The 27,292-nt window shown below is 47.9% G+C and overlaps 1 protein-coding gene across 3 annotated transcripts in view; it reads left to right on the forward strand.

The window, feature by feature from the left end:
* CGNL1 (cingulin like 1) overlaps positions 1-25,918 on the forward strand; it is a 157,689-nt gene extending 131,771 nt beyond the window's left edge. For 2 of the 3 annotated variants that reach the window (XM_084752913.1, XM_084752914.1), the window contains exons 13-19: positions 4,224-4,385; positions 8,443-8,532; positions 19,614-19,697; positions 20,373-20,497; positions 21,344-21,452; positions 21,642-21,805; positions 23,099-25,918. In XM_084752913.1, coding sequence (XP_084609039.1) covers positions 4,224-4,385; positions 8,443-8,532; positions 19,614-19,697; positions 20,373-20,497; positions 21,344-21,452; positions 21,642-21,805; positions 23,099-23,231 — 867 coding nt within the window. In that variant the 3' untranslated portion in view covers positions 23,232-25,918. The remainder of the gene's footprint in view (positions 1-4,223; positions 4,386-8,442; positions 8,533-19,613; positions 19,698-20,372; positions 20,498-21,343; positions 21,453-21,641; positions 21,806-23,098) is intronic. The other variant, XR_014773639.1, reaches the window with a different exon arrangement.
* Positions 25,919-27,292: the final 1,374 nt, after the last annotated feature.

Consider the following 27,292-nt stretch of genomic DNA (forward strand, 5'->3'; position numbering starts at 1 on the left):
GGACACCTTTAATTTGGGCCACATTCTGGTTTGGTCCGAAGTTTTCTGCCTGAAAAGTTGAGCCACTTTTTCATGTAGCAAGATTGTTGTGTCCACCTGTGCCCAAACATGTCACCCACATCCACGCCTTCCATTGACCCTAGAACAAGATGGCAGGCAACAACTAGGTTCTTTGAACAACCTTTTTTTTTTTTTTTAAGATTTTATTTATTTATTATTATATATACAGTGCTCTACCTGAATGTACACCTGCGGGCCAGAAGAGGGCATCAGATCACATTATAGATGGTTGTAAGCCACCATGTGGTTGCTGGGAATTGAACTCATGACCTCTGGAAGAACAGTCAGTGCTCTTAACCACTGAGCCATCTCTCCAGCCACCCCCTATTTTTTTTTTAAGATTTATTTTGTTTATGTGTGCATGCATGTTTCTATGTGTATGTGTCTGAGTGTTTGCACACATATATATGCTGGTGCCCATGGAGGCCAGAAGAGGTTGCTGGATCTTTTGGAGCTGGAGTTGCAGGCGTTTGTGAGCTGCCTGGTGTGGATGCTGCGGTCCCAGCTCTGCTCCTCACGCTTGAGCAGCAAGTGCACTTAACTACTGAGCTCCAGGCTCCAGGCCTGGCCATTATCTTCTGTTGGGGTAGATAAGAATTTGATAGCCACAGTAAAATAGACTAAAAGATGTCCTTAGGGACTAGGCAGGTGGCTTAGTGGTGGAGTGCTTGCCTAGACTTGGTCCTATCTCCAAGCCTTAGGAATTCATGAATGCTGAAATAATTAAAACATATTACTTTTGTTATTTCATTATTTATCATTGCGAGTGTCTGGCGTGTGTATGTGAAGGTGCAAGTGCCAGAAAAGTTAATGGGGGTGTTAGGTGTTGGAGGCTCGGTGCCAAGACCACTCATTTCTATCTCTGTGTCTCTGTCTCTATTGCTCTGTCTGTCTCTCTGTCTTTCTCTGTCTCTGTCTCTCTCTGTCTCTGTCTCTTTCTGTGTCTGACTGTCTCTGTCTGTCTGTCTGTCTGTCTCTCTCTCATCAGTTCTGCCCCCACACTCCTGAGTGCTAGGATTACAGATGTGAGCCACCACACCTGACTGTGATTCTAGCCTGTGCCAACTGAATGACCAGGAACAGTCTGGCTCAGTTTTCTCAGCATCTCTTTCAAAGCATTAGTAGCTTAATGATAAATGAGATGGTGTATGATATCACATAGAGGAAGCATGTAGGTTCTGGACATTTGATCACGTTTCTTTCTCTTTCCCACCATGGGAAGAGTCACAGATTTCACAGGAAAACAAGCTTTCTTAAAAAACAAAAATCCTTTCAATTTCTTTGATGATCAAAAGAAGGTTTCCCCTGAGTCAGTGTTAGACTCATCAAAGAACAATGGATATTTATTACAGATTTCCAGAACACGTCTCAAAGGGCCCTGATAATGGATTCCCTCTGCCTCAGGGTCACATGATACAGGACTTCAAGAAAAAACTGAAATTGACACGATGACATCCCAGCTCTCTTTGCTCCAAACAAAAATATTATTTTCATTTTTATAGCAGATGGGTGGAAGGGCTCAGACATTTGCCAGGACACAACAAATACCTGCTGTTTTAACTTCAAAAGACCACAGTGTCACTGTGACCCTGCACAGGGATCCACATGACTGTTTGTATAAAGGTTTTTTGGGCTAGACTCTTTAGGGGAAAGGAAACATGAAGATCTGCTACACAGACAAAGACGCAGAATGCCACAGAGACTGGGTAAGGCCAAGTGGCTGCCATTCTGCCTATGATGGGAGACTCCGAGGGTCTGATGAGGGTGATCTTTAGGAAGCAAGGCTGAGAGTTCATCTTGGGTTCATTTTCTAAATTCTGCTGAACGACTTAAAGGCAGCACTGGCAAGTTAGGAAGCCATTTGCTTACTTTCATTATGAGCAGATATTAATTATGCATACCAATGGGTCTTGTTATGACATTTCAGCGTCTTGTGCCTCTTGATCCTCTGCACCCCACCACCCTCTCTTGTCTGCTTACTCCCGCTGATCCTCATCTTTCCCACCTGGCCCTCCTGCTGCTTTCCTGGCTGTGTGTGTCCCTATCAGTCTAGGGAGTGCTCATAGAACAGTGGGGAAGGGGTTACTTACAGGAGCATAGACAACAGGCTACACCACTGAAGAAAATGTCTTTCTCTCCATGAGTAACAGTTAACTGACTATACGTCGTCAGGGAGAGGTGCGGCTGCATGAGCCCCTTCCAGCTCAGTGATGGAAGGTTGGTGGGCTCAGTCTTGTGCAGGTTGGTTCCAGCTGCTGAGGCACATGACATGACATGACACATGTCATACCTGTGACAACGTTCCACGGCACTTCACCTGTTCCTCTGGCTCATCCATGTTTTCTGTCTCCTCTTCAGTGATGCCCCTGATCCTGGGAGGGGGTGACACAGATGTCCCATTTACAGCTGTCTTGCTTACTTTTGGTTTGGGACAAGAATTTCTTAGGCATTCAGTGGGGTGGGTATCCCTTATCTCACATGCTTGGTACCAGAAGTGTTTCCGATTTCAGAGCTCTTGGAATATTTGTGGAGATTTTACTTGTTTGTCATTAAAAAAAAAAAATCTACCACAATCTAAAACATCTTTTAGTTTTGGATATTTTGGAGTTTGAGTTTTGTCTTTTTTTTTTTTTTAAGGATTTATGTTATATATATAATTATTTTTGCCTACATGTATATAGGTGCGCCACATGTGAAGGTGGTGACCAGGGATGCCAGAAGAGGGCATCAGATCCCCTGGAACTGGAGTCACAGATGATTTGAGCTGCCATGTGGGTGCTGGGAGCAGCTGGTGCTCTTAACTGCCCCTGAGCGATCTCCTCTGCCCTGCATTTTGGGCTTTAGAATTGGGGATGCTTAGCCTGTACTAGCTGTTTTCTCCTCTTGTACGTTCTGCCTGAGAACTCTCAGGAGAACATTACTGGAGTTAGGAGATGGAACCCCGCTAGGTGGGGGGTGGAGGGTGGCAGCCGCGGTGGCGGTGGGACAGCGTGTTAGGTATTAGGAGAGGCCTGTATGGTGTTGGGGAGGATGCCGAGAAGGAAACTTGGTGCTGTGTATTTGACTGGCATTCTTTGTGATCATTATTTTTGGGCATCATCTGATTCTCAGATAAAGTACGTTTGAACATTTTCCCTATGTCGTAATGGGGAAATTTAGCCCTGGAGAAGTTTAGTGTGCCCCTCTACAGTGTATCAAATCTCTACATCCCATTCTGCACCCTCTGTGGGTGATTGCACCCAACCCAGACCAGGGCCTGTGCCTAGCGTTGTCTTCTTCCAAGTGGGGCTGTGCGAGAAATGGCTGGGGTTCTTTGCTATCTCCAGAAGAGTACAGTGCTGGATTCCTCCCTCCCCGGGTCTTCCTACGCTGGCTTGATCCTTCTGAGCTTCTCAGCTTTTTGTGGACTCCCTGAAGGAACAAAGCTCTGTGGTATTCTGTTCTTAGCTCTGTGCCTTCTCCATCTCCAGGAGGATTTGACATTGACGACACAGAGCCGGGGCCCTGAATCAGCCAACCCATTCTGTTGTTCTTGAGACTAAAACTTTTGTATACTCTTCAAAATCAGTAGACGAGTGCCACCTTGTGGACTAAAAGAGAACTGTAGCTATGACTGATCATTTTCTTCTACATAGCAATGGCGATGGCTAATGAGTGTGATTATGTTCTTGGATTCTGTGCCTGCTGGTTGCTTAGAGATCGTTAATTTAGTTTTTATTTGAAGCCTTTAAACCTCTTTTGAAATGATGCTGATAGATGATGGCCATATAGTTAAGGCCACAGTAATAAAGGTATCAATCATTCTTGTAACCTAATGACATAGCCATCCATACAAATATGTAAGTATCTAATACAAAAGCATCACAGTACTTGCTCATACTTTGATTTTTGTGTATGTGTATGTTCTGTGTTGTTAAAATACTAGTCCATGTCCAACCAGCCGACTTTATAACCTAATTTTTTACTGCTTACCGACCCTCTTGTTTGATAAAATTGGAAGCTGAAGCCCAGAGAGAGGTTTGTTTCTCTTGGCTTTGGGATGGGCCAGGTGTTCACATGGCACGCAGACCTGCGTTATGTATCTCTGCAGAGCTTTCAGCCATCGGTTCAGTTTGTTGCCATTTTCACTGCCCAAGCGACCTCCTAACACCCTCTCCTTCTAGTTGCGCCTCAAGGAGGATGAGTTGCGGGACTACCAGCGAGCTGAGGAGGCAGCCCTCGCAAAAAGGCAGCTTCTGGAGCGGTCACTGAAGGATCTGGAGTACGAGCTGGAGGCCAAGAGTCACCTCAAGGATGACCGCAGCCGACTGGTCAAGCAGATGGAGGTGTGTGGCTCATGGCAGGAGGCAGGAGGCAGGAGGCAGGAGGCAGGAGGCAGGGGGCAGGGGGCAGGGGGCAGGAGGCAGGGGGCAGGGGGCAGGGGGCAGGAGGCAGGAGGCAGGAGGCAGGGGGCAGGCAGAGGCAGGAGGCAGGAGGCAGGAGGCAGGGGGCAGGAGGCAGGAGGCAGGGGGCAGCAGGCAGGAGGCAGCAGGCAGGAGGCAGGAGGCAGGAGGCAGGGGGCAGGAGGCAGGGGGCAGGAGGCAGGGGGCAGGGGGCAGGGGGCAGGAGGCAGGAGGCAGGAGGCAGGGGGCAGGGGGCAGGGGGCAGGGGGCAGGAGGCAGGAGGCAGGGGGCAGGGGGCAGGGGGCAGGAGGCAGGGGGCAGGGGGCAGGGGGCAGAGGGCAGGGGGCAGGAGGCAGGAGGCAGAGGCAGGGGGCAGGGGGCAGGGGGCAGGGGGCAGGGGGCAGGAGGCAGAGGCAGGGGGCAGGGGGCAGGGGGCAGGGGGCAGAGGCAGGGGGCAGGGGGCAGGAGGCAGGAGGCAGGAGGCAGGAGGCAGGCAGGAGGCAGGGGGCAGGGGGCAGGAGGCAGGAGGCAGGAGGCAGGCAGGGGGCAGGGGGCAGGGGGCAGGAGGCAGGGGGCAGGAGGCAGAGGCAGGGGGCAGGAGGCAGGAGGCAGGAGGCAGGGGGCAGGAGGCAGGGGGCAGGGGGCAGGGGGCAGGGGGCAGGGGGCAGGAGGCAGGGGGCAGGGGGCAGGGGGCAGGGGGCAGGGGGCAGAGGCAGGAGGCCGGAGGCCGGAGGCCGGGGGCCGGGGGCCGGGGGCCGGGGGCCGGGGGCAGGGGGCAGGGGGCAGGGGGCAGGGGGCAGGGGGCAGGAGGCAGGAGGCAGGAGTCAGGAGGCGGAGGCAGGAGGCAGGGTTTGGAGAACACATCGGGGCCACCAGCGCAACGTAGGAAGTCTTAGGTCTTTACTCCGTCTACCTTGGTGTTATGAATAACCTTTCTTTTGTTGGGGAGGGGCAATCATGCTGTAGTGTGTCAAAGCTGGAAAGAATGAATAATGGCTTCATTGCTTTGAAGAGGATATTAAATTGAACACCAAGGAGCTTAGCTGACGGTGCTGCGTCCCTTCGGCAATGTTTCCCCTACAAAGGCTGTGACACTGCTGACTGTCCAGTCAGGAGCCACACGTTGCCTTAGACCCCAAACCTCCCCATCCCCTCCACATGAGGGGCCACTGACTAAACCACACAGCCCGTTCTTATTCCTGGCCCATCTTCCTGAGTGTGTATGTATCATTGCCGGAGCTACCATCAAACTGTGGTCCAATTCATTGCCTTTCCACTTCCCAAGATAGTCTGACTGCAACCACACAAAGAAGTCACCAGCTGGGGATGAGTATCCAGAAGCCTAATATATAACATTTGAGAAAAAACTCACATAAAGAAAATATCCAAGCCTCCGAGATGAGGGAAAGCCCTGAATTACTAAAAGGGAGTAATTTGGAAGAGTGAAATTGATGCTAGACCAGAAACACATGTTTGCCCCCCTCTCCAGTGGAATTTAGAGAGTAAGAAAGAGTCTGAGGAAAGAGTCTTGTCCAGCTTTTGATAAAAGACAGGCTTGGCGCTCAAGGCCAACAGGAGATGGCTTAAACTCAGAATCAATGAATTTCTCATTCAGCCTTGCAAATAAACAGAAATAGCTTTTTAAAACCTCCGGGGTGCTTCACAGCTTGTATCTAGGAGTGAAGTTTGGACCAGTGGAGATTTTATTAGATGGGCCTCTCTCAGAGACCCACATAGCCTGAGGGCAACTTTATTGCTTTGCTTATGGAGTTGCTGCATTTTTTCCTAATATCTTATTTCTGATCTCTTTAGGGAGCCATTTTTGAATACGCTAAGGTCAACCTAGCTAACTAGATATGGATCATTCTAGGGCCTAGAGAACCTGGAGAAAGGCAATGCGATGGGTAGGCAGACAGCTTATTTGGTAAAGTATATGCCACGTAAGCATGAAGGCCTCTGCTCAGCTCCTTAGCACACATGGAAAAGGTTGGTCATGGCACTGCACATCTGTAATTCCAGTGCTGGAGAGGCAGAAACAGGAGGATCCCTGGGGCTGGCCAGGCGGTCCAGCCTACTTGGTGAGCCCCAGGCCAATGAGAGACCCCTGTCTCAAAAAATAACATGGAGGAGAGTGATTGAGAAAGACACCTGACACTCTACACACGCGCGCGCGCACACACACACACACACACACACACACATACACTCGAAACCTATCAAATAATGAACAAGGAGCCTTGTATGATGAACCCTGGCATAGACCTCATATGTTGTGTGGACAGTATGCGTTGGGGGCAGGGAAGGAGCCTGACCAAGAAGTGATTTTGGGCTCTACAGATGGATCAGCAGTTAAGAGCACACACAACTCTTACAGAGGGCTCAAGTTCAGTTCCCACCACCCATGTTGGGCAGCTCACAGCTTCTTGAGACTCCATCTCCAGGAAATCTGAGGAGAGAGCTTTTTGGCTATTTTATAGGATTTTTTAAAAGTTATTTCACTTCATTTATTATTTTGTGTACATGCACACTAGTGCATCCCACGGTATGAGTGTGAAGGAGAAGGGCAGCTTTGTAGGGTCTCTACCGTTCTCCCTACTTTTGGGTGGGTCCTGGGGTCTGAGCCTTATCCTCAGTCTTTACAGTAAGCTGGGCCTCCCTGGAGGTTTTGAATAGTACATGACAAGGCCGTTCATTTGCAGACAGTTTATCATTCACATTAGTTCTGAGAGTTTCATTTCTGTTGTGGTTGTCAAGTCAACTCTGGCAGTTCCATAGACCATAGTTAAACACATAAGCCTTTGAAATCCTCAAAGTATTGGTTTTAAAAAGCATCTGCTGGGGCTAGAGAGATGGTTCAGGGCTTCAGAGTGACTGACTGCTCTTCCAGAGGACTCACTCACATGGTGGCACACAACCCTGCCTTTAACTCCAAACCAAGGAAAACTGATGCCCTCTTCTGGCATCCACAGGCACTGCACACAGGTGGTGGAGAGGCATTCATGTGGGCAAAACACTCATATACATAACATGAAAAGAATGAGTACAATGTCTTAGAAATACACATTTTAAAAAGCACCTGTGGATCCAAGTTTACCCAGACCTATGACAAATCTACTGGAGACAGAAGAAACACAGGTTCAAATCCCCCAGCCCCAGGGTTGGAGCACTTCAAGTGGGAAAACTCCTTTTTTTCCCCCCATACATAAATCTAGTTTGAATGCTTCTCTCTTAAGACCAGAGGGACAGCTTTTCATTATTATGTGACGGTGAATTTACTAGAATTGGCCATCACTCTCCTGTGCAGGTTTGGGACTATCCACTGCCAAGTTCATGGGTACTGTAGAGAAGAGGCAGGTCAGATGCTTGTGCCTGCACTGAGACGAGCGAGCCTCTTGAACATGAAGCATTTACAAGAATGTCCCAGGATGCCTTTTCATGCTGTCAGCTGACTTGAATAGGGACTGGTTTAAGATACACACTAACATATCCTTGGTGGTTTGGTTTTGTTCATAGGGGCTTAGGGTAAGCCTTTTTTTCATTTTATGTATTTTCTACATGGCCAGTGATATCACAAAAGCTACAAAACACATGTTTTTCAAATACCTGCTCTTGACAGCACAAGAAATGATACGTATAAGGGCTGGGAGTGTCGCTCAACTGGTCAAACACTTGCCTAGCAAACATGAAGCTCTGGGTTCAGTTTCTAGCACTGACTGCACAGGCTGGATCTTGTAATGGCAGCACTTGGGAGGTGGATGCAGGAAGCTTAGGAGTTCAAGGTCATCCTAGACTACATAGGAAGTCTGAGCCTACCCTGGAATACATGAGACCATTTAGGAAGGAATAAAGGGACGGAGAGGGGAAAAGAAACAGATGCCTTATGTTCCCAAGCCCTAACAGTACCCAGCTCTCATTTGCCCTTGGGGCTTCCTTCCATGGGCACCCTTGCTCCTAACCCAGGTCAGTGTAACTAAGTAACCTGTTTGTTTTCCTTTCTCAGGACAAGGTGTCCCAACTGGAGATTGAATTGGAAGAAGAACGAACCAACGCTGATTTGTTGTCTGAGAGGATCACTTGGAGCAGGGAACAGGTACAAGGGAGTTGTCGAAGGGTGAATGCGTGGTCCTACAGAGAAAGGATGCAAGAGTCGCCAAACGTGAGGGTTCAGTTAGAGCAAGGAGGGCACCTTCTTGCTGTGCAGACCTTTACCATCTCAAGCCCTTAGGAGGGAAGGCTTAGCATTGTCTGCTTAACTCGGAGTGAGTAGGCTGGAGGTCTGGGGGTGAAGGGCTGTCATCCCCAGGCTGGCAATCTCTGATAAGAGCTGAAGATGAAATACTGGCTCCTTTGCCACCCACCCTTGTGATGTGCGCAGGTTTCCTTGGGAAGCGTGGCCTTCAGGGGCTATGGGATGGGTGGGTGCAGAGGCTACAGGCTACAGGTTACAGGGCTCTAGTTTTCTGTCATTCCCCATGCCGTGTCCTGATGGTGGCACAGCATTCAGGAGCCCAAGCAGCAGAGGTTTAGAGAAGGGCTTTCTGGACCGCCAGGACACAGATGGACAGCTCAGCATTGACATTGGCGCCCCAAAGTTCTGTGTTTTTTTTTTTTTTTTAAGTTCTCTTACTGGACTCAGCTGTTTCGTTAGGCACTCCTGCCAGTTTGGCTAAGCAGCTGTGTTACCCCCAGGGCATTCCAAGACCTGCTAAGCGTGCATAATGACAGAAGTGCCTGTGGATTTGTTTTCTCCACTTTTCTTGTGCTATAAGCACAGTGGGAGGAATGGTAAGAGCTATGTCACCTTATTCCAGGCAGTTAAAACCAGTTTCCCAGCTTCATGGCTTACACCCAAAACAAAACACAGGCACGCTGAGCCAGGACATAGTTCCTCACTTGGTTCAGCTACTGACCTAAGGGCCATGAGGTAGCTGGTCCCAGCATGCCTTTGGCCTTTTCCTTTTCCTCTCACTGAGCATTAGAGTCATGGGGTACAACTGCTCACCTCAACAGTCACTGTTGAAAATTTTCCACTGAGCCAAGAACCTGTGGTCCATGCAGGAGGAAGGTAAGGGCACTAGCCTGGGAGCTGCTGTGAGGGAGGCCATGGGCAGCCCCAGGTCTGTTCCTGTGCTGCCTCCCATGGAGCTTTGGGAAATTCCCAGATTACAAAGGTGGGGCTAGAGATGTAGCTCAGTGGGTAGGGTACTTGTCCATCGTGCACAAAGCCCTGGGTTCAATCCCTAGCACTGCATCAACTGGCATACTATGATCCTAGGAACTGAAGGCAAGAGGATCAGAAGTTCATGGTCATCCATCATTGGCTACATATTGAGTTTTAGACTAGCCTGGGCTACATGAGCCCTGTTTCCACAAATAAAAGCAAAACGAAGCTATTTATGTAGAAGGTTCTGAAGGCTTCCCCTGTCCCTACCTGCCACCACTAGCTCTATTGTTCTTTTCCAGTGTCTGTCTTCGCTGTTTCTGGGAGGTAGAGAGGGTAAGGCCCAAGTTTTTGGTACATCAAGAAACTGAAAATCAAGTTCAAATGGATATAGAAAGTGATGAAAAACAAAACGAGAATTCCAAGATAGACTGACACTTCTCTTTCCTTCCTTTCATGGCTTTTGGTGATAGAGTCTTGTGAGGAAGCCCAGGCTACCCTCAAACTCTCTGTTCCCCTGCCTCAGCTTCTGAGTGCTGGGGTCACAGGTGTGTGCCACCATGGTGTTGAATGACCCCTGTTGATGGAAGTCTCTGACATCTTCTGGCCCTTTGATGCCTCCTGTTGAGAGGGACACTTGAAAGGAATGCCCCTGCCTCATGAGCAGTCCTTTATCTCAAAGTAGAGGTTGATCCAAGGCTGATTTTCTGCCTTTAAAATTAAAGGGCATGTGGAGAGGGCTTTGGGTGCCAGTGGGGACCCTCCAGGGCCATGCACTGTAGCTGCCTCCCATATCACAGCAAGAAGAGGGACACTTAACAACTTAACAACTGAGCCCCTTCCTCCTCTCATCACCTCTAACCTTCTGATACTCCTAACAAAGGCTTGGTGACCAAAGGACAGAAAGTGTCGCCTGTCACCTTGAATCCCATGAATGGTGTTGACCCTGGGCTCTCAGCAAACTGCCACTAGACCTTAAAAAGAGAAAGCATGGGAAAGGATTTAAAAGAAATGAAAAACTTGTGCTTTCTTTTAAAAGTTAAGGTTTTTCTGTTCCCTATGTAAAACTCAGTATTTCTAAGTTTTTCTGAATCCTTGCTTCCTCCCAATGTATCTAGTTCTTTTCCTTAGTCCCAGTGATAGGTCTTAGGTAAACAGGCCAGATAAAAGGGTTCCAGTAATTGGGGAAGGCTAGTCCTCTGACAGGACCTAGGGCCTGGCAAGGATGTCAGAGGTCAAATCTCCAGAATTGTGTAATGGATGAAAGATTTGAGGCCCAGAGCCACAAAGGACTTTGGCCCGAGTCATGTGGCAGCTAGTCTGTAGAGGCCGTTTAAACATCCTTTCCCCAAGGATGGCGTTTTAATTACCAGAGCCTGCAAAGACAGCGAACATGACTGCACACATGGCAGAGTGGTAAGGCTACAGAATGTCCAGCAAGATGCTAGGCCTGTCTAAGGGGAGGAAGTAGCTTTAACAAGTGTAAATCTTAACAGTAAAATAGGCTAAGTACCAGACGGTAAGGGAAAGACCTCGGTGGCAAGGGTGGCCAGGGAAGGGTTCTTAGAGGAATCTTGGCCAGAGTCAGCCTTGAAGAAATGAAATGGCTGAGAGCCGCTCAGCAGAGTGGGTGTGGCACTGACAGAGGGGGCACATTTGGAGAGGCGGACTGAGGCTTCTGAGTAGCTGTATGCTGAAGGGCTGGGGAGCCATGGAGGGCTGTTTGGCAGAACAATGAAGCACATACAGAGTTCTAGAAGGTCAGTGTAAGAGCTGGGGAGGGAACTGCGCCCCCCCCCCCCCAGAAGCCCTTCACTGAGCTGCCCTGGGGCAGAGAAGGCGGTTGTGAGAGCATCCTGGTGTACGTCTCTCTGGCTTCGCTCATTATCCTTGTGTTTATTCGATACTTGCTGGCCCTGTTGTTTACCTTTTGAGTCTCAGGGCCTCTTCCCTAAAGGATCCACATTCTCAGGGCAGTAGATACATTCAGAGAATCCTAATCAATATAAATGTTTTCCACACCCTTTGAGGCTTGGCTGCCTTTCAAACATGGCTGATGTGGAGCGGGAATAGATTTGCTTTGGCAGAATGCTGTATTTATGAAAGGTGAGGAGTGGCTATTTTCTCATACACAGAACAGAATGGCTCCTGCCTGACTTGAAAGCTGAAGGAAGATTCACTAAGGTACTAACTGTTTCCCTGGCTTTGGGTCTGTTTCAATCCCAGGAAAGCCTTTTTACTTTCCCTTCTCCAAAAGCTATTTCTCTGCCAATCCCAGTAGGCTAGACCTATAAGCCTAGCTGCTTGGGAGGCTGAGGCAGGAGAATTGTCATTCCTGAGCTACAGGGTAAGCACAAGACCAGCCGGGGCAGATTACTAGTGAAACTTTTTTTATCATAAGAGGGCTGGAGACACAGCCCAGTGGTGCTACATTTTCTTAGCGTGTGGGGAGGCCCCAGATTCCATTCCCACCGCCATGAAAACCAGCTAAGCATTTGTGTACATGACTCCTGTCAGCCGCACTGAGGAGTTTTAAGTGCTGCCTCCTTGCATACTTCTTGGCTGTTTGGGGGGAGGGGGAGCCTGGAAGGTATTGTCATGATCTACCGCTTCTAAGAGGTAGGGCCACATTTTGACTCCATCCTTGGGTCAGATTCTGAAATTCTTCAAGTCAAGAATAATTGCTGCGTGGGTTGGGGGTGTTGCTCAGCTGGCAGGTTCATTCCCCAGCACCTCATAAACTGCATATGGTGGCATACACTTGTCATCCCTGCATGGATGGGAGGTGAAGGCAAGAGGAGTTCATGGTCATACATAGTGAGTGAGTTTGCGGCCAGCAGAGCTACATGCGACTTTATTAATAATAATAATAATAATAATAATAATAATAATAATAATAATTTTATTATTATCAGCACTTAAAATACACAGGGTTACATTTATCTTTGCAACCTCTGATCATCATTGTGTGTAAAGGACTCAGCTGGGCAGAAAGGTCTAGCCTGTTTTAAATGTGCTGGGTAGGCTAGTATCCTGGCTCAGTGGACACTGCTTTGTGTACTACTGCTGGTAGCTGAATGCACATAGCAGGGCTGGGCTTTCCCCAAAGGCGTCCCCTGGCCTTGAAAGCCAGCATGACTCAGCACAGTGGTAGGTTGACTCATCCCACCCAGACAGCTGGCAGGTAGGGGAAAATACCAGCTTCAACCTTTGGGAAGTTTCCCCATCTTCACAGGAGCTAGCAAGGATTCCTCGTTGCCTTGGAAACTGCCAGGCAAATCCCAGTGGGTAAAGCTTGAGGTGTCAACAGTCACTTTCGGAAGCTACTCCTTTGTGGTTGGCTCACACCTGCTCCTCAGTACCTGGAGACATAGGAACCAGTAACTGAGACTCCAAATCGTCCCTTGTTAGTAGGAAAGTGACGGATCAATGCGGAATTTCCTCTTTTAGTTAAAGTGACTCCAGGCTCAGAACTGCCCCTTACTGTATAAGCTACTCAAAACCCCACTGTGTAAGTTGGCTAATAATAATTCTTAGGATATAACTTTTATTATTTTAATTTTTTATTTATTTTTATTTTTTTTTTGAGACAGGGTTTCTCTGTGTAGCCTTGGCTGTCTTGGACTCGCTTTGCAGACCAGGCTGGACTCGAACTCACAGCGATCCGTCTGCTTCTCCTCTGCCTCATGAGTGCTGGGATTAAAGGCGTGTGCCATTTTAATACCAGCCCAGGAGTATAGGCTTGCCAACCTCTTCACAGCCCACTGATGAACCCAGGCCAGGAGGTTATTATGATTATTAACAGTCATAAATATCTTTGGCTTTTCATTAACCCTAAAGGCTGCAGCTTCTGATCGGGTCATGGGTATCTTGCTGTTACAGGCTGCTAGAGTGGGATCTGCTATTTCCTAGCAGAATGCTCTGTGCTTAGCATCCACTCAGTCCAGCTGCGATAGGCTGTTGTTGCCTTCCCATTTCTGATCATTTTAATTTCGTTATGGAATTTTGATCCCACCTATTTAATAGGGTTGAAGGGTCAACAGCATGCGAAACACTAAGCTTACATGAAGTATTTCTCTGGCCTCACACTTAACTTCCCTGGGCCCAAACAAGGATAGGACTGTGATCTTAGGCCTTGGGCCCGGTTCTGGAGTTCTGGGTGTTGAGCTGAGCCTCAGAAGCAATGGTTCCTGGCACTTGCCTGGGTTTGCCGTGAGAGAGTTCTCCTTCGGACCTTGTCTGGAACGCCATGCAGAATTCCTCCAGGCTCCACAAGGCAGATTTATTTTAGAGTGTAGTGTCCGGCTGTTTCTTGGAAGCGTGGAGGGGAATCTATTGTGTTTTTGAAAAGACTCAGGAAACATGGCCTGCCTGGCTCCTGTCACTGTTGGGCTTTTTATGGCTTTATTCTATTCCTTCCGGTTCTGATTTATTTTACACTTCCATTTTAATAGCCCCCTTTTCAGGGGTCGAGGTGGGGCATGAAGAATTACTGTTTTGTTTTTGTCTTTCCACTTGCCTGGAGCTCTCCAGGGAGGGTTTGGACTTACAGACACCCTTGGAGATGTCCCATACTTGGAGCTCTGCCTCCAGGAAGGTTTGCTTTCTGGTAGATGCGCTGCCTGAGACCAGTGACTGCTGCTGTAGGCTGCAAGGTCTTAGCTCACAGCTGGGGCCCAGCACTGTGATGGCAGACCTCCATGCCCCAGGGCTCTCTCCACTTACTCCTTGCAGACTTTTCCTTTGGAGCTCTACAGAATTCCCCATTGACACCTGCTTCTTGTAGTCCCCTGTCCGTGTCCCCCTCCCCCCGCCCCCCCTCCACATCAACCATCCTGAGTCTACCATTCTGCTGAGAAACAATGGCCGGGGATGGGGGTGGGGGTGAGTGGGGGTGGGGGTGGTGGAGAGCATGGGGTGGATAACTGGGGGAATTTTCTCAGAAGCCCTGGGGTAAAATACCCAAACCGCTTCCATCCAGATTGATTCAGGTCCGATTCTGACCCTCCCAACAGAAAAGCAGCGCGATGGCACCTGCCTGGGAGTTTCCAGAAGGATTAACAGGTTCAGACATGATACATGGCTGGAGCAGGGCCTTCTCATCTGGCTCGCTACACAGCTGCTGGGAGGGGCTGTCCTCTATCTTGTTGTATTTTATTACTTCTGCTGCCAGCAACTTCGTATCCCACAGCAACTTGATTTCTGTACTAGCATCTGAATCTTGATTTCTGTACTAGCATCTGAATCTTTTGCGTCCTTTTCATTTTCCTCCTCTGCAGGGTAGGGCAGGGTGCTCTGGCTTCCTTGGAGGGCTCCCTGAACAGCATCTTCAAGGATAGCGCAGTCACCAAAAAATCCTGTCTCAGGCAACTGAAAGGGTCCCATGGGCTGCTTAGCTCAGGGGACACATGGACCTGTAGGCCCTGTTCTGTGAGCGAGGTCCCATGGGGAGGAGAGGCTGGGCCAGGCTGCTTGTCTGTGCAGTTCCTTCCCACCATAGAAGGTGCACACAGTGTCCCTCATGTGCAGGTGTGTGCCCCAGGGTGTGAGCGGTATGGCTTCTCCTATGCAGCATGCCCGTCGTCCTGTATGCAGAGCAGGCTGTGAGCTTGCATTCATTACCAAGCTCTTGCAGGGGTAAGTCCATGGCCCTTTTGGCAGCATGTGATTCTCGAGGTCTCTGGGGCAGGTGGCGGGAAGTGGCTGGGCGGAGTGGCCCATGTTCTTTGCTTGCCCCTTGCATCATTGGCATTTCGTCTTGCTCTGTACAAGGATGGCCTAAGGGAACTAGGCTTGGGTGTTTTGTTTTTGTGTCTTAATATTTGAATACCTTTATAGGGTACACTGTGGTCACTGAACATGTGGTCAATGCGTAATTTCCTAATTAGGGCAATAAGTAGCTTCATCTCTTCAACAGCTAATAATTTTTAATGTAATACTATTTATTCTTTGAGAATTTCATACATGTGTACAATGCATTTCACCATCACAGCTCCTGCTATTGTCATAGTTTCCCCTTTTAGTTTTGTTCTTTTCTGAGAAGATTTCAGATAGTACATTTGGATCATACTCAAGCCCTTCTTCAACTCTTCCGCCGTCTCTAACCCACTCAACTTAACATTCTTTTGTTTAAAAAGAAAACCAGAACAAAACTCAAGAGTCCTGTTTCTGTTGGCCAACCACACCTGGGCACTGGGCCTCCTTTGGTGTGTGGTCAGTATACCAGTTACCACACCGCTGAAGAAAATGGATTTCCCCTCACCCAGCAGCAATTATGTGCCAACAGCTCTTCGCCACAGCTAGGATCTCATGCCCGCCTCCCCTCCTGTATGCTGGGATTTTATCTGAGCTTGTGCAGGTCTCGTAGACGCTGTCACAGTCTCTGCATTCACATGTGTGTCTGTCCCATTGTGTCTGGATGACACAATTTCCTTGAAGTCATCTGCTACCCTGGTTCTCATAATCTTTCCACCTTCCTCGTCCGCTCAGATCCTTGGGCCTTAAGGGGAGGGGTGTGATTTATCTTATCTAGGGCTGAGCATTTCCAAGTCTCTTATTCTGTGCATGGTGACAGTTGTGGCTTTCTGTGTTAACTGCTGTCTACTGCAGGTAGCAGCTAACCCTCTCCCTTTTATCAATAACCCACCCCTGGGTCAAAACAAAAACAAAAACAAAACAAAACAAAACCATGAGTCCTTGGAGCTAGAGTTACAAGGAGTTGTGAGCCACCCAACATGGGTGCTCCAGAGTCTCAATACTGAGTTACTTCTCCAGCCCCACTGTTTATTTGGTTTTTCAGACAGGATCTTATATAGCTCAGGCTGACAGTGGCCTCTGTCTCCCAGCGCTGGCCAGCCTGTGTCACCCCACCCAGCTTATGGTCTGTCAGGGAGGCTGAAACCCTATGTGGCTGACATTCCTATAAATCTATGGGGAAGAGACCTTTTACAGCAATGGGGTACTCAGATTACTATTCCTGCAAATACCGAGATAAACAAGGTTGAAATTATGGGTGAATTGGTATGTGCTTCTAGGGAAGAGATTAACGTAAGTGATCAGAGGCGACCACAAGCTATGCCCATTGTCCAACCTCAGAACTCTTCAGGTTTAGAGTGTCAAAATTTATAAGAGGGGCCACTGCTGAGATACCAACCGCCTTGCCCCTAAAATGGATTTCAAACAGACCTGTATGGCAGGAGCAGTGGCCCTTAACAAAAAAAAAGTTACAGGCACTTCAAGGTTTAGTGAGAGAGTGGCAACGAGGCCGGACCAGCACGTGAGCCAGAGAGACACCTAAGGATCCGTCCCGTGGAACAGATACCGGAAGGTTCACTCTTTTGTCCCTTTAACCTTTTTTTCCTTCTTGTGTAAGCTAGTTGGGTTGTATAATAAAGTTTAATTGTTAAGAAACAGAGCCAACAGTCTGTTTTAATGAATACATTGATTACTATGAGCTTACACTTCAGAACTGATTTTGCACTAGTCCACAGATTATGGTTGGCTTTCATTTGTAAAGCTTTTTAAATTTTCCTTTTCATCTTTTTCAGTTACCATGGGTTCTTTAGGAGTGCATATTTAATTTGTGTTTGCATTCATTCCATTCTCTTTATTGATTTGTAGTTTTATTCTATTACCATCTCTTAGCTTAGGGCTTTTACCATGGCTATAGTAACTCTTATAAAGGAAAACGTTTGTCTGGAGCTGGCTTACAGTTTAGTCTGTTATTGTCATGGCGGGAAAAATGGTGGCATGCAGGCAGACATGGTGCTGGAGAGGTAGCTGAGCATGTTACTAGGCCTGGTCTGGGTTTCTGGAACCCCAAATCCCACCCCCAGTGACACATTTCCTCTAATAAGGCCACACCTCCCAATAGTGATACCATAGGTTCTATGAGCCTATAGGGACATTTTAATTCAAATCACATCACCTAAGAAGACACACGCTATAGTTTCAAAACTCTGAGTCTCTTGATACCTGATAGGTGGGCTAATGTGTGTTACCCTAGAGCAGCAGGTCTCAACCTGTGAGTCAAGACCTCTTTGCAGTTGCTTATCAGATAGATAAGCTGCATATTGGGCGTTTGCATGATGATTCTTAACAGTAGCAAAATTACAGTTATGAAGTAGCAACGAAATAATTGTATGGTTGGTGGTCCCCACAACATGAGGAGCTGTATTAAAAGGTCACAGCATTAGGAAGGTTGAGAACCACTGACCTAGAGGATGTCCTACATGGTGATACAAATATGCATTCTGTGGCTGCTGGTGAGATGCTCAGTAAGTGTTTGTTGGGTCCCTTCTCTATCTGGATGATCTGTGGAATTCCCACTGATTTTGTCTGAGAGAGCACTTTAGCTCTAATATTGAGTCTACATGTTAGGTGCATATATATTTACAGTGGTTAGATCTTGTTAAACTGAGCCTTTTATAACATTTCATTTAAAAATCTTCATTTTTTATCACTTATTAAATGTACAAGCTAATGGGTTTCATGACATTTCATACATGTATATAACATGCATTGATCATCTTCAACCCCCATTATCATATCCTGTTCCCCACTGTTCCCCTTCCTCTCCCCTCAAATCCTCCTCCTGCTTTCATGTTTTATCTCTATATTTCTCTAATTATTAAGTGTATATACACATAAGTTCATTTAATGTTGTACATATATGTATGTTTTTAGAGCTGTTTGGTTCTTCATGTTTGTTTCTTAATAGCGTGATAAATCTTATCTCAGCTCTTTTATTCACTATGTCTCTACCAGTAAAGTTAGTTTCTTGTAGGCAGCAGTCAGTTGGGATTTTATTTCTCTCTCCATTTGGTTAATTTGTCTTTTGATTGATGAATTTATCATGCACACATTTGAGGTTATTGGAAAATACATATTCCCATCTGTCAACTACATTCTGTTTATTTTATATGTATTTGTTCTTTCCTACTTCTTTTATTGTGATTTATTTTCCCTCACCTGTGTATGTTTGATTCCCTTTTGCAGATCTGTTCTACTGGGTTTTATAGATGTATATTTTCAGGATGGTAGTTATCCTTTCATTTCTAGTGTCCGCCTCCTTGAATATTTCTTGCAGGGCTTATCTGGTGTTGCTTACCCAGGAGAGAATTTATTCTTTCAGTTATTAGGATAATTTAAGGGTATAGTATTGGCTGTCTAAGTGTTATTTCCTTCATATTTTGAATATAGTTTCTAGCCTGTAATGTTTCTGTTGAAAACTCTGCTTTAAGGTTAGTGGACCCTCACTTACAGATGACTTGACATGTTCTTCTGGCTAATGTTATGGTTATATTTTTGTCTTATACTTGTGAATGATGATTAAAATAACCCTGGGGATGATCTGTTCTGAGTGAATCTAATTGGGATACTTTGTATATCTTGAATCTCTTTGGATTGGGAAGTTGGGGCTATATTCTGTGAAATGGGTTTGCTTATGGTGGGTCTAGCCTGTGGTGATGTCTTCATCTTTAGTGTCAGAGTTTCTCTGTGCTGTGGTAGACTTTGGTAGTTCCTGAATGTAGCTGCAAGATTGTGCAGCACATGTGGGCTTGCAGAGCTGTGTAGAGGCAATCCCTCATGGAGCTGGGGTGTGAGAGGCTGCCAATCTGTGGTGCAGATACAGAAAGAATTGTTCCCTGATGAGGCACAGGTGACCATAAATCTTGTAGCACCAGGAACCTATGGTCCCTGAACCATAGGACATGGGACTCAATAGGTCTTCATCCCTGGGATCTACAAGATGAATATGGAAAGAGAGCAAGTCAACATATAATAGCAGGGTTAGCTATAGTGACTACTGTTATTTTTAGTTAATTATCGTTATAATCATCAAATGATCAAGAGCGTCTAAGAAAAAGATTGTATACTCAAGAGCAAGCAATATGATGGATACCCCTGTGTCGGTCTCCTACATGAAAACCTAATTTGGTTGTTGGAACCATGTCAGTATGAAGATTATGAGGACCGAGGTTTAACCCCTTTTCCTCTGCTTGTTGTAGATGGAGCAGATGAGGAGCGAGTTACTTCAGGAGAAAGCTGCCAAGCAAGACTTAGAGTGTGACAAGATTTCCCTAGAGAGACAGGTAAGGGCAGCCAGTTCCATGAGTTCCTGCCTCCACTCCCTCATGTTGGGCTCCCTAGTACTCACCTATGGGAATGTGGTAGGGGCTTTGCCTACCCCAGGGGCAGTATGTGGGGCATTGAGGCTGCCTCTGCTGATGGCTCAGTTTGTTCTCATTGAGTGGTCAGAAGCCTCCAGTTCAATGAGATGCTTGACAAGGTGATTCACTGAGAAAGTGACCCCAAATGTCTGAAATATGGAGCAATATTTATGATGGACTCATCAGTCAAAGAAGATTTTAACACAATATTTAAAAATAACTGACTGTAATCAGTGATAAGAAAGCCACCAACGTGGGAGGGCGTAACTCCAGCATAAAGAGGATGGAACATAATCACGTCATTAAAGTCAGGGACCGAGAAGGATCAGTCAGCTCAGTTCTTTCTGTCAGTTTGTCATTGAAAAAACTGGTAAAGGGCCTGCTGCCCCTTCACTCTGTGCTCAGCAGCCTTTCATCTAGGCTCATAAGGCAACATCTTTTGACTTGCTAGGACCTGAGGTCAAAGGGGTTCCTTGGAACAGTCTCTGGGATCCCCTTGTGCCTAGGCACTGACGAAATTCTTGACTTGACTTAGTATGCTTCTGCTCAAAGAGCATGCCCAGCCGAGTCTCTAACAGGCTCCGTCTCCAATTCCAGAACAAAGACTTAAAGAGCCGGATTATCCACCTGGAAGGGTCCTATAGGTCCAGTAAAGAGGGCCTGGTGGTGCAGATGGAGGCCAGGATTGCAGAGCTGGAGGAGCGACTGGAGAATGAAGAGAGGTGAGCCTGGAGTCGGGCAGAGGGCCAGACGGGTGCTGGTCGTTCGTTAGGGCTGGTGGGTCAGGAGCTCTTCTCCTGTCCTTATCGGCCTGCGAGAAATGTGGAGCCTTGCAGTCATTTCCATTTCTCAGATTAAAAACAGTGAGCTCACCAAGGTAAGCGATGATAAGGTGGCCTGGCTGTGCGCTGTGCCTGGACTGACTGACACTTAGGAGTGGATTGCAGCTGGCTACTCTCTTCATCCCATTATAAAGCAGGCTGCTTTGTAAACTGTTGAGTTTGAGTCAGATTAGAAGCAGGGGACTGTTGTGGCCCTGAGGGCAGATATATCCAAACAGAACTACCAGCTCTGGTGCCAACTACCTACCAGCAATGGGGCAGGTCCTTCCACAGTAGGTAGGAAAGCTACGGGACCCCTTCTCAACAAAATGATATTTGAGCTAACCACATAGTCGCCGTCTGAGGATCAGCACCACAGTGAACTTGACCACTCCCCCCTGAAGGTTCCTGCCATGTATGTACATGATTTCAGTAAGATTTCCACATCTGCTGGCATAGACCCCAATGGCCAGTAGTGTGTGATTCTTTGCTTCAAAAGCTAAGCTCAACTGTGGAAGATCTCAGGACCCTTCTGAGCTCTGGCTCAGCAGCCTTGGTAGAGTCTTGTCCTCCTTGGGGCTCCATTCCTCCTCTGGTGATACCAGCAGCCCTTTCTTCCTGTGCTTTTCTCTGACCCTGAGCTGACCAGGTAACTTGTGGGGAGTTCCATCTCCTCTTTCCAGCCTGGGGCTTCCTGCAAGGCTGAGAATTAGAGGTTGTGTTCTGTGCTGCTTTCGCTACTCCTAGGGATCGGGCCAACTTGCAGCTCAATAACCGAAGGCTGGAGAGGAAGGTGAAGGAGCTGGTGATGCAGGTGGATGACGAGCACCTGTCGCTGACTGACCAGAAGGACCAGGTGAGAGCCCCTCTGCCTTTGCCCTCAGATGAGATTCTGCATCCGAGGCTGGGTGGACTGCTGCACTCTCCACGCAGATGCTCCAGCTTCCGTGGGGAATAGCTGGGTCCCTGGTGTCACCTGCTCTGGCTTTCCCAGCCCAGCTGGACATCCAGCTAACACAAGCAACCCCCATCTCTCCTCGTGCAGCTAAGCTTGCGCCTGAAAGCCATGAAGCGCCAGGTGGAGGAGGCTGAAGAGGAGATCGACAGACTGGAAAGTTCTAAGAAGAAGCTGCAGAGGGAGCTGGAGGAGCAGATAGGGGTGAATGAGCAGCTGCAGGGGCAGCTCAACTCCATGAAGAAGGGCTTCAGGTGAGCAGAGGTGGTGGCCCACCGAGGCCCATAGCCTCGCCCGTGGTCATTCCATTCCTGAGGCGAAAGTGGCTGCGTCTACTTGAGTCACCCTATATGTTTCTCACATCAGCCACCCTCACAGCAGTGTTAGGCAGAACCTGACGCACAGTGAGGGTCAGGGTATCCCCACCACCAGCGAGGGGATATGAAGTTCTCATTTAGGCCCCTGTAAGGAGGAGGACCGTCCAGGCTGCTCTGAGGGAAGCTGAAGGATGGGGCTAGAGGAGTGTTCTCCCCACCCCGGGACCAGTGTGAGGGGTATTGGGGTGAGGGGACAGCACCAGCCTTTTGCAGAGGCTGTCTGCACCTGGGGGTCTGTGCTGCTGATCCAGGTAGCTCTCACAAGCTGACTGGTGTCTCCAGATGGTTGAGGATCCTATCACACATGACTGTGTGGTACCCCCAAGGTCAGCGGTAGTCTGCAACAGTTAAGGACACAGTGGCAGAAGATAATGTTTTGATAAACTGTTAAGACATTATTGTAAGACGATGTGGCTCAGTTGGTAGAGGGAATGTCTCACGTACAGAAGATCCTGGGTACCATCCCTAGGAGCCTATAAACTATGTGCACTGACACATGCCTGTGAACTCAGCACTTAAGAGGATCCAGACTTCAAGGCCATGCCAGGCTGCATATTTGGCCTGAGGCCAGCATGGGCTACATGAGACCCTGTCTGGGGAGGGGGCAGGGGAATACATCTACCTATCTATCTATCTATCTATCTATCTATCTATCTATCTATCTATGATTTATAGTGAAAAAGAAGTACACTGACCAGAAATATTAGAGTTAGGCAAAAGGAGAAATCAGTTAACTGTTTGTGGCTTACCCCGTTAACATTGATCAGGAGTAATAGGCAGTTTGCACCTGTTGTTAAGAAAAACATCTCAGCTGGACGTGGTGGCACACACCTTTAATCCCAGCACTAGGGAGGCAGAGACAGGCAGATCTTTGTGAGCTCAAGGCCAGCCTGGTCTACAAATTGAGTCCAGGACAGCAAGGCTACACAGAGAAACCCTGTCTCAAAAAACCAAAAACCAAAACCAAACAAACAAACAAACAAAAAAAAAAAAAAAAAAAAAAAGGGAGGGGGAAAGAAAGAAAGAAAGAAAAGAAAAACATCTGTGCTAGCAAATTCATGCATATTCATGCAGCAGGGAGGAGGTCAGAAGCCAACACCTTTCCTTCATCTCCAAATTAGAAACGAGCCCTCACCAGGGCTAAGAAACATCTCCTTTGTGCTTCCGCAGGCTGAAGACACTGCCTACTAAAGTCCTGGATGACTCGGATGACGATGACCTCAGCAGTGATGGGGGAAGCCTCTACGAAGCCCCACTGAGCTATTCCTTTCCCAAAGACAGTCCTCTCACCAGCCAGATCTGAGCCCGCTTCCAGACCTGTTGATCCTGACAGGACACTGCAGCCATCCAGAGTAGGCAGCACTAAGCAAATGGAGTCAGACGCACAGCTACCACCTTGCATTCCTCCCAGGGCCTCTAGGTGGTTGAGTGACCTTAGATCTTAGGGAGCTACTGACATTTAAAATGACCCAACTGGGACATTTTTGGGTAAGACGAAGCCCTGGTGTGCACCTGCTGTCTGTCATCACTGTTTCTCCTGCCCCAAGGAAGGTCCAATATGCCAGCTGTAATGACATTGCCACACGTGGTGGTGGAATGAAGTATAGACTGTACATATTTTAAACCAGACCTATTCAAGGACTGCTGCGGGTCCACTTTTGAATGTTCCACAGCCTTTGGCGCATGGCATCTTGGTAACATTCACATGTTGATCTTATCTCTTAAAATATGAAGCTACCAGATCTCAAGTATTAAAAAAGCAGAGGCAGAGAAGGAAGAGTAAAGAAGGCTACTCTGGAAACGAGGTGGGGGGGGGGTCAGATAGTGGGAAATGAGCACTGGGAATTGATACTTGGGCCATATGGGGAGACAGTTCAAGGACACTTGTCCCTAGGGCTGAGTCTGTGGCCTTGGTCTTACTTTGTCTGAACCATGCTAAGCATAGCTTCCACTCCCCAGCGTCTCTCGAGCAAGTGGAATAGGGAGACAGATGACAATTTTAACAAGTGCCGTGCTTCTCCAAGGACAAGAGGTCTGTCGTTGTGTCTCCTTGGCTCTTTCCCTCCATGGTAGACCTCCAGGTGATGCTTGCTGAGGGTTATGGGCTGGGATGTGAGAGTGAGGAAGGAGGTGTCCAAAGGGAGAAGTGGGTGTAAGCTGGGGTACAAAAGATACAGAGAAGGTCGTGAAAGCTGGGGGATGTGCAAGAAGGGTAGGTGTATGTGGAGGGGGGCGTTGAGCTGGAGCTTGGAGTGATGGGAAGAAGAAAAAGATTTGGGGGTGGTAGCCATCTGAAGGGCTTTTCCAGGAGTGAGGTGACAGGAATGGGTAAGGTCCAAGGGCAAACATGTGATGCCAAATGGCCTTGAGAGGATGCTGGGCATCCCTGCATATCTCCGGGCCTAGCTGGGTCACCTCACACTGTGATGATCATCAATGAAAGAACCTTGTGAGTTGGCTTTGTGTATAAGGCAGAGGTGACAGGACGCTGAAGCAGGGTCCCCAAGAGTCCTGATATGGGGACTTCTGGGGACCAGGTTACCATGAGGTCCCTGTCCACTGCAGGTCACAGAGTTCAGATTTAAAGTGAAGGGATCTGAAGGATGAGCATTTGCTACCAGAGAACCAAGCCCTATTACACCTCACCAAGGTCGCTGTGTCCCTTAACCCTGGCTGTGGCCCTTGCCTCTGTTTCCTCACTGGGTGTGGAGAGATTCCTCTTTTCAGCCAGTCCTTCATTTGACAAATTTGTACATACTATCCATCAAAATGTGTCAGGCACAGACTTTGGCACTGGAAACACAGTGAATAGAAGTAAAAATGTCTGTTGGGCTAGGGGTGCAGCTCATCTGGGACAGTGCAGGGAACCCTGTGTTTAATCCCTAACTCCATACATCAGATATGGGGTTACATCCCTGTGATACCAACACTCAGGAAATGGAGGCAGGAGAATCAAGAGTTCAAGGTCATCCTTGGATACATATTCAGTTCCAAGCCCAACCTAGGATATAGGAGACCCTGTCTCAAAAATCCCAAATCAACCCCTGTCTTCCTGTAGTGATCTGGGAAAGTGTGGGTGCCATGCAGGCTGAGCCTCTCTCTACCCAACACCTGAACCCTCTGACCTCTGGGGAACTTGATAGCCTGTGGTTGGTTGGCTGGCCCCGCAGAACTCACAGGAATGTTTTGGCTCATAGAACTCTCTCATGTCATCATTAGATACTTGCAATAAGCTTGCTTACCTCAGAGAGTCAGGTGAGAAAAATCAAGACATTGAGGAAGGGGCATGTACTTGGGGCAGGGGTTGACAAAATCAGCCAGCCCTCATTTCAGTTATTTCTGGTAGCCATGGGGCTAGCTACATGAAGGAAAACAGCTTCTGAAAGAGAACAGCAGTTGGCACTTGCCAGCACTGGAAAGACTTGTAGAGTCTCTCCCTCCCCAAAACAGGGAGGCTACACAGGGTGAGGGCCATATCTCCTGTGGTATAATGGAGTGGGCAGCGAGCGTGGTGTGTACTGCAGGGCACTTGGGACTGAGGTTTACAGAGATGTTTGCAAACTCCAGGCTCAGCTCTTTCCTGGGACCTTGGCAGGGATCAGGGGCCCCAGGTCTTCCTTAGTTTGAGCCTGTGACCATTCCTTGGCTTTCTTACTCTACATGTCCGTCTGTTTATCGCCTTAAGAACTGACGCTGCTCTAGAGCATTTTCTTTAGCTAGCTTAAAAAAATATTTTGTGTAACAACAAACATGTTGCCAAATGTAATGCTGAGAAGACAATCACTGTATGGCTTTAAAAAAAATTTCCCCGTGCTTCAGAGTCATTCCACCCTGATGATTGGTAGACTCTGATGGGTGTTTGTTTCCAGTGGGGATTGGCTACTCTGCATTGTTTTGGGGAAGAGACAATTTTATCACAGCTACCTCCATGAGAGCGACTTCATGGATTAAAGCAAGATTTCCTTTCAATAAACTGTCGCCTGACAGGAATCTTGGCTCTTGTATTATTTTCTTTCCTTCGATTTTTGTGGAGTTTGCATGTTATACAAGCATGAGGTCCTGAGTCTGACCCCCAGAACCCCAAATAAGAAAGGCACACCTGTAATCCCTGGGGACGTGCAGACAGGTGGACCTGGGGGGCTTGTTGGGCAGCCAGCTAAGCGGAATTAGTGGATTATGAGACAGAAAGAAAGTGCCGATGTACGTGCTGGGAGCTCCAGTGGTAGTCCAGCCCCAGGGCCACTCTGTGAAATAGAAGGATGTGGGTGGTCAGCAAGGAATGCTGACAGAACATTAGCCATGGATGACAGTGACGCCCTGAGATCTCCAGATGCTTCATTCCAGAAAAATCACAAAGGGAAATCACTCAAGCTTGACAACTGAGAATCAAGTGCTCCCTTTCCTAAAGTTGGGGTTCCCCCCTGCAACTACAGTTGTTCTCATAGCAGGCTCCCCATGGTCTCCGCTACACAGAACTGGAGCCACATCTCCCTAGAAGGGGTCTCTGGGAAGGGCTCATACCTATCACCATGTCAGCTGTCGCCATCCTGACCTCAGGGCGCTGATGTCTAGACGCCAGCTTCCTTTCCTGGTTTGGCCTAGCTTCGGGTGGAACTCTGGGTGTTTCTGTATGCAGCAGTCTTAGGTGTGCTGCCCGGGACGTGAGTGACCCTCGTGACCATTGTACCTTTCTTTCTAAAGGTAGCTGTGGCTCTCTCTGGATCCCTCAGGGTCCTTCCTGAATTTCCCAGTACTCCCTGCACCCTGCAGCTGCCCCTCGCTGAGCCCTTTGAGTCACACCTGTCCCCCACGTATGCAAACGTGTCCTTGCAGCTACTCTGCAGCTACCGATTCTGCTCATTTGAAGCAGGAAGCAACCCCATGTGTGAGATGCTGGAATTTTCAAGTTCCCAAAGACTTTCCATAAATCACATCTGTTTTTTGAAGAGTCAGATATGGAGGCATAATTTTATAATTTGTAAATAAAATCTTCCTGCCCAGCATCTAACTTTCAGACTAGTTATAGACCCCTGTATCTACCTCCTGTCAGCATTTGCTGGGTGAGTATGATTCTGTGTGGCTCCTGTTCTTGAGCTGTCAGGAAGCCCAGAGTGAAGGGAAAACAAAACAAAACAAAAACCAACCAACCAAACAAAAAACCCCCAAACAAATCCAGGACCAACTGCCCTGCCTTCCCATCACATACTTGGCCTTCCACCTTTGACCTTATGGATATTATCAGTAATCCTGTCTCTCTTAGACAACTCATGAGAATTTTTTTCTTCTAATTAAAACAAAACAATCCCCCCAACTTAATAGCAAGTTCATTTTAGGGGCTTAAGAGTTCCCAATGCAGAAATGCCT

This window comes from Acomys minous (assembly GCF_964271855.1).
Source record: "Acomys minous genome assembly, chromosome: 13".
NCBI lineage: Eukaryota > Metazoa > Chordata > Mammalia > Rodentia > Muridae > Acomys > Acomys minous.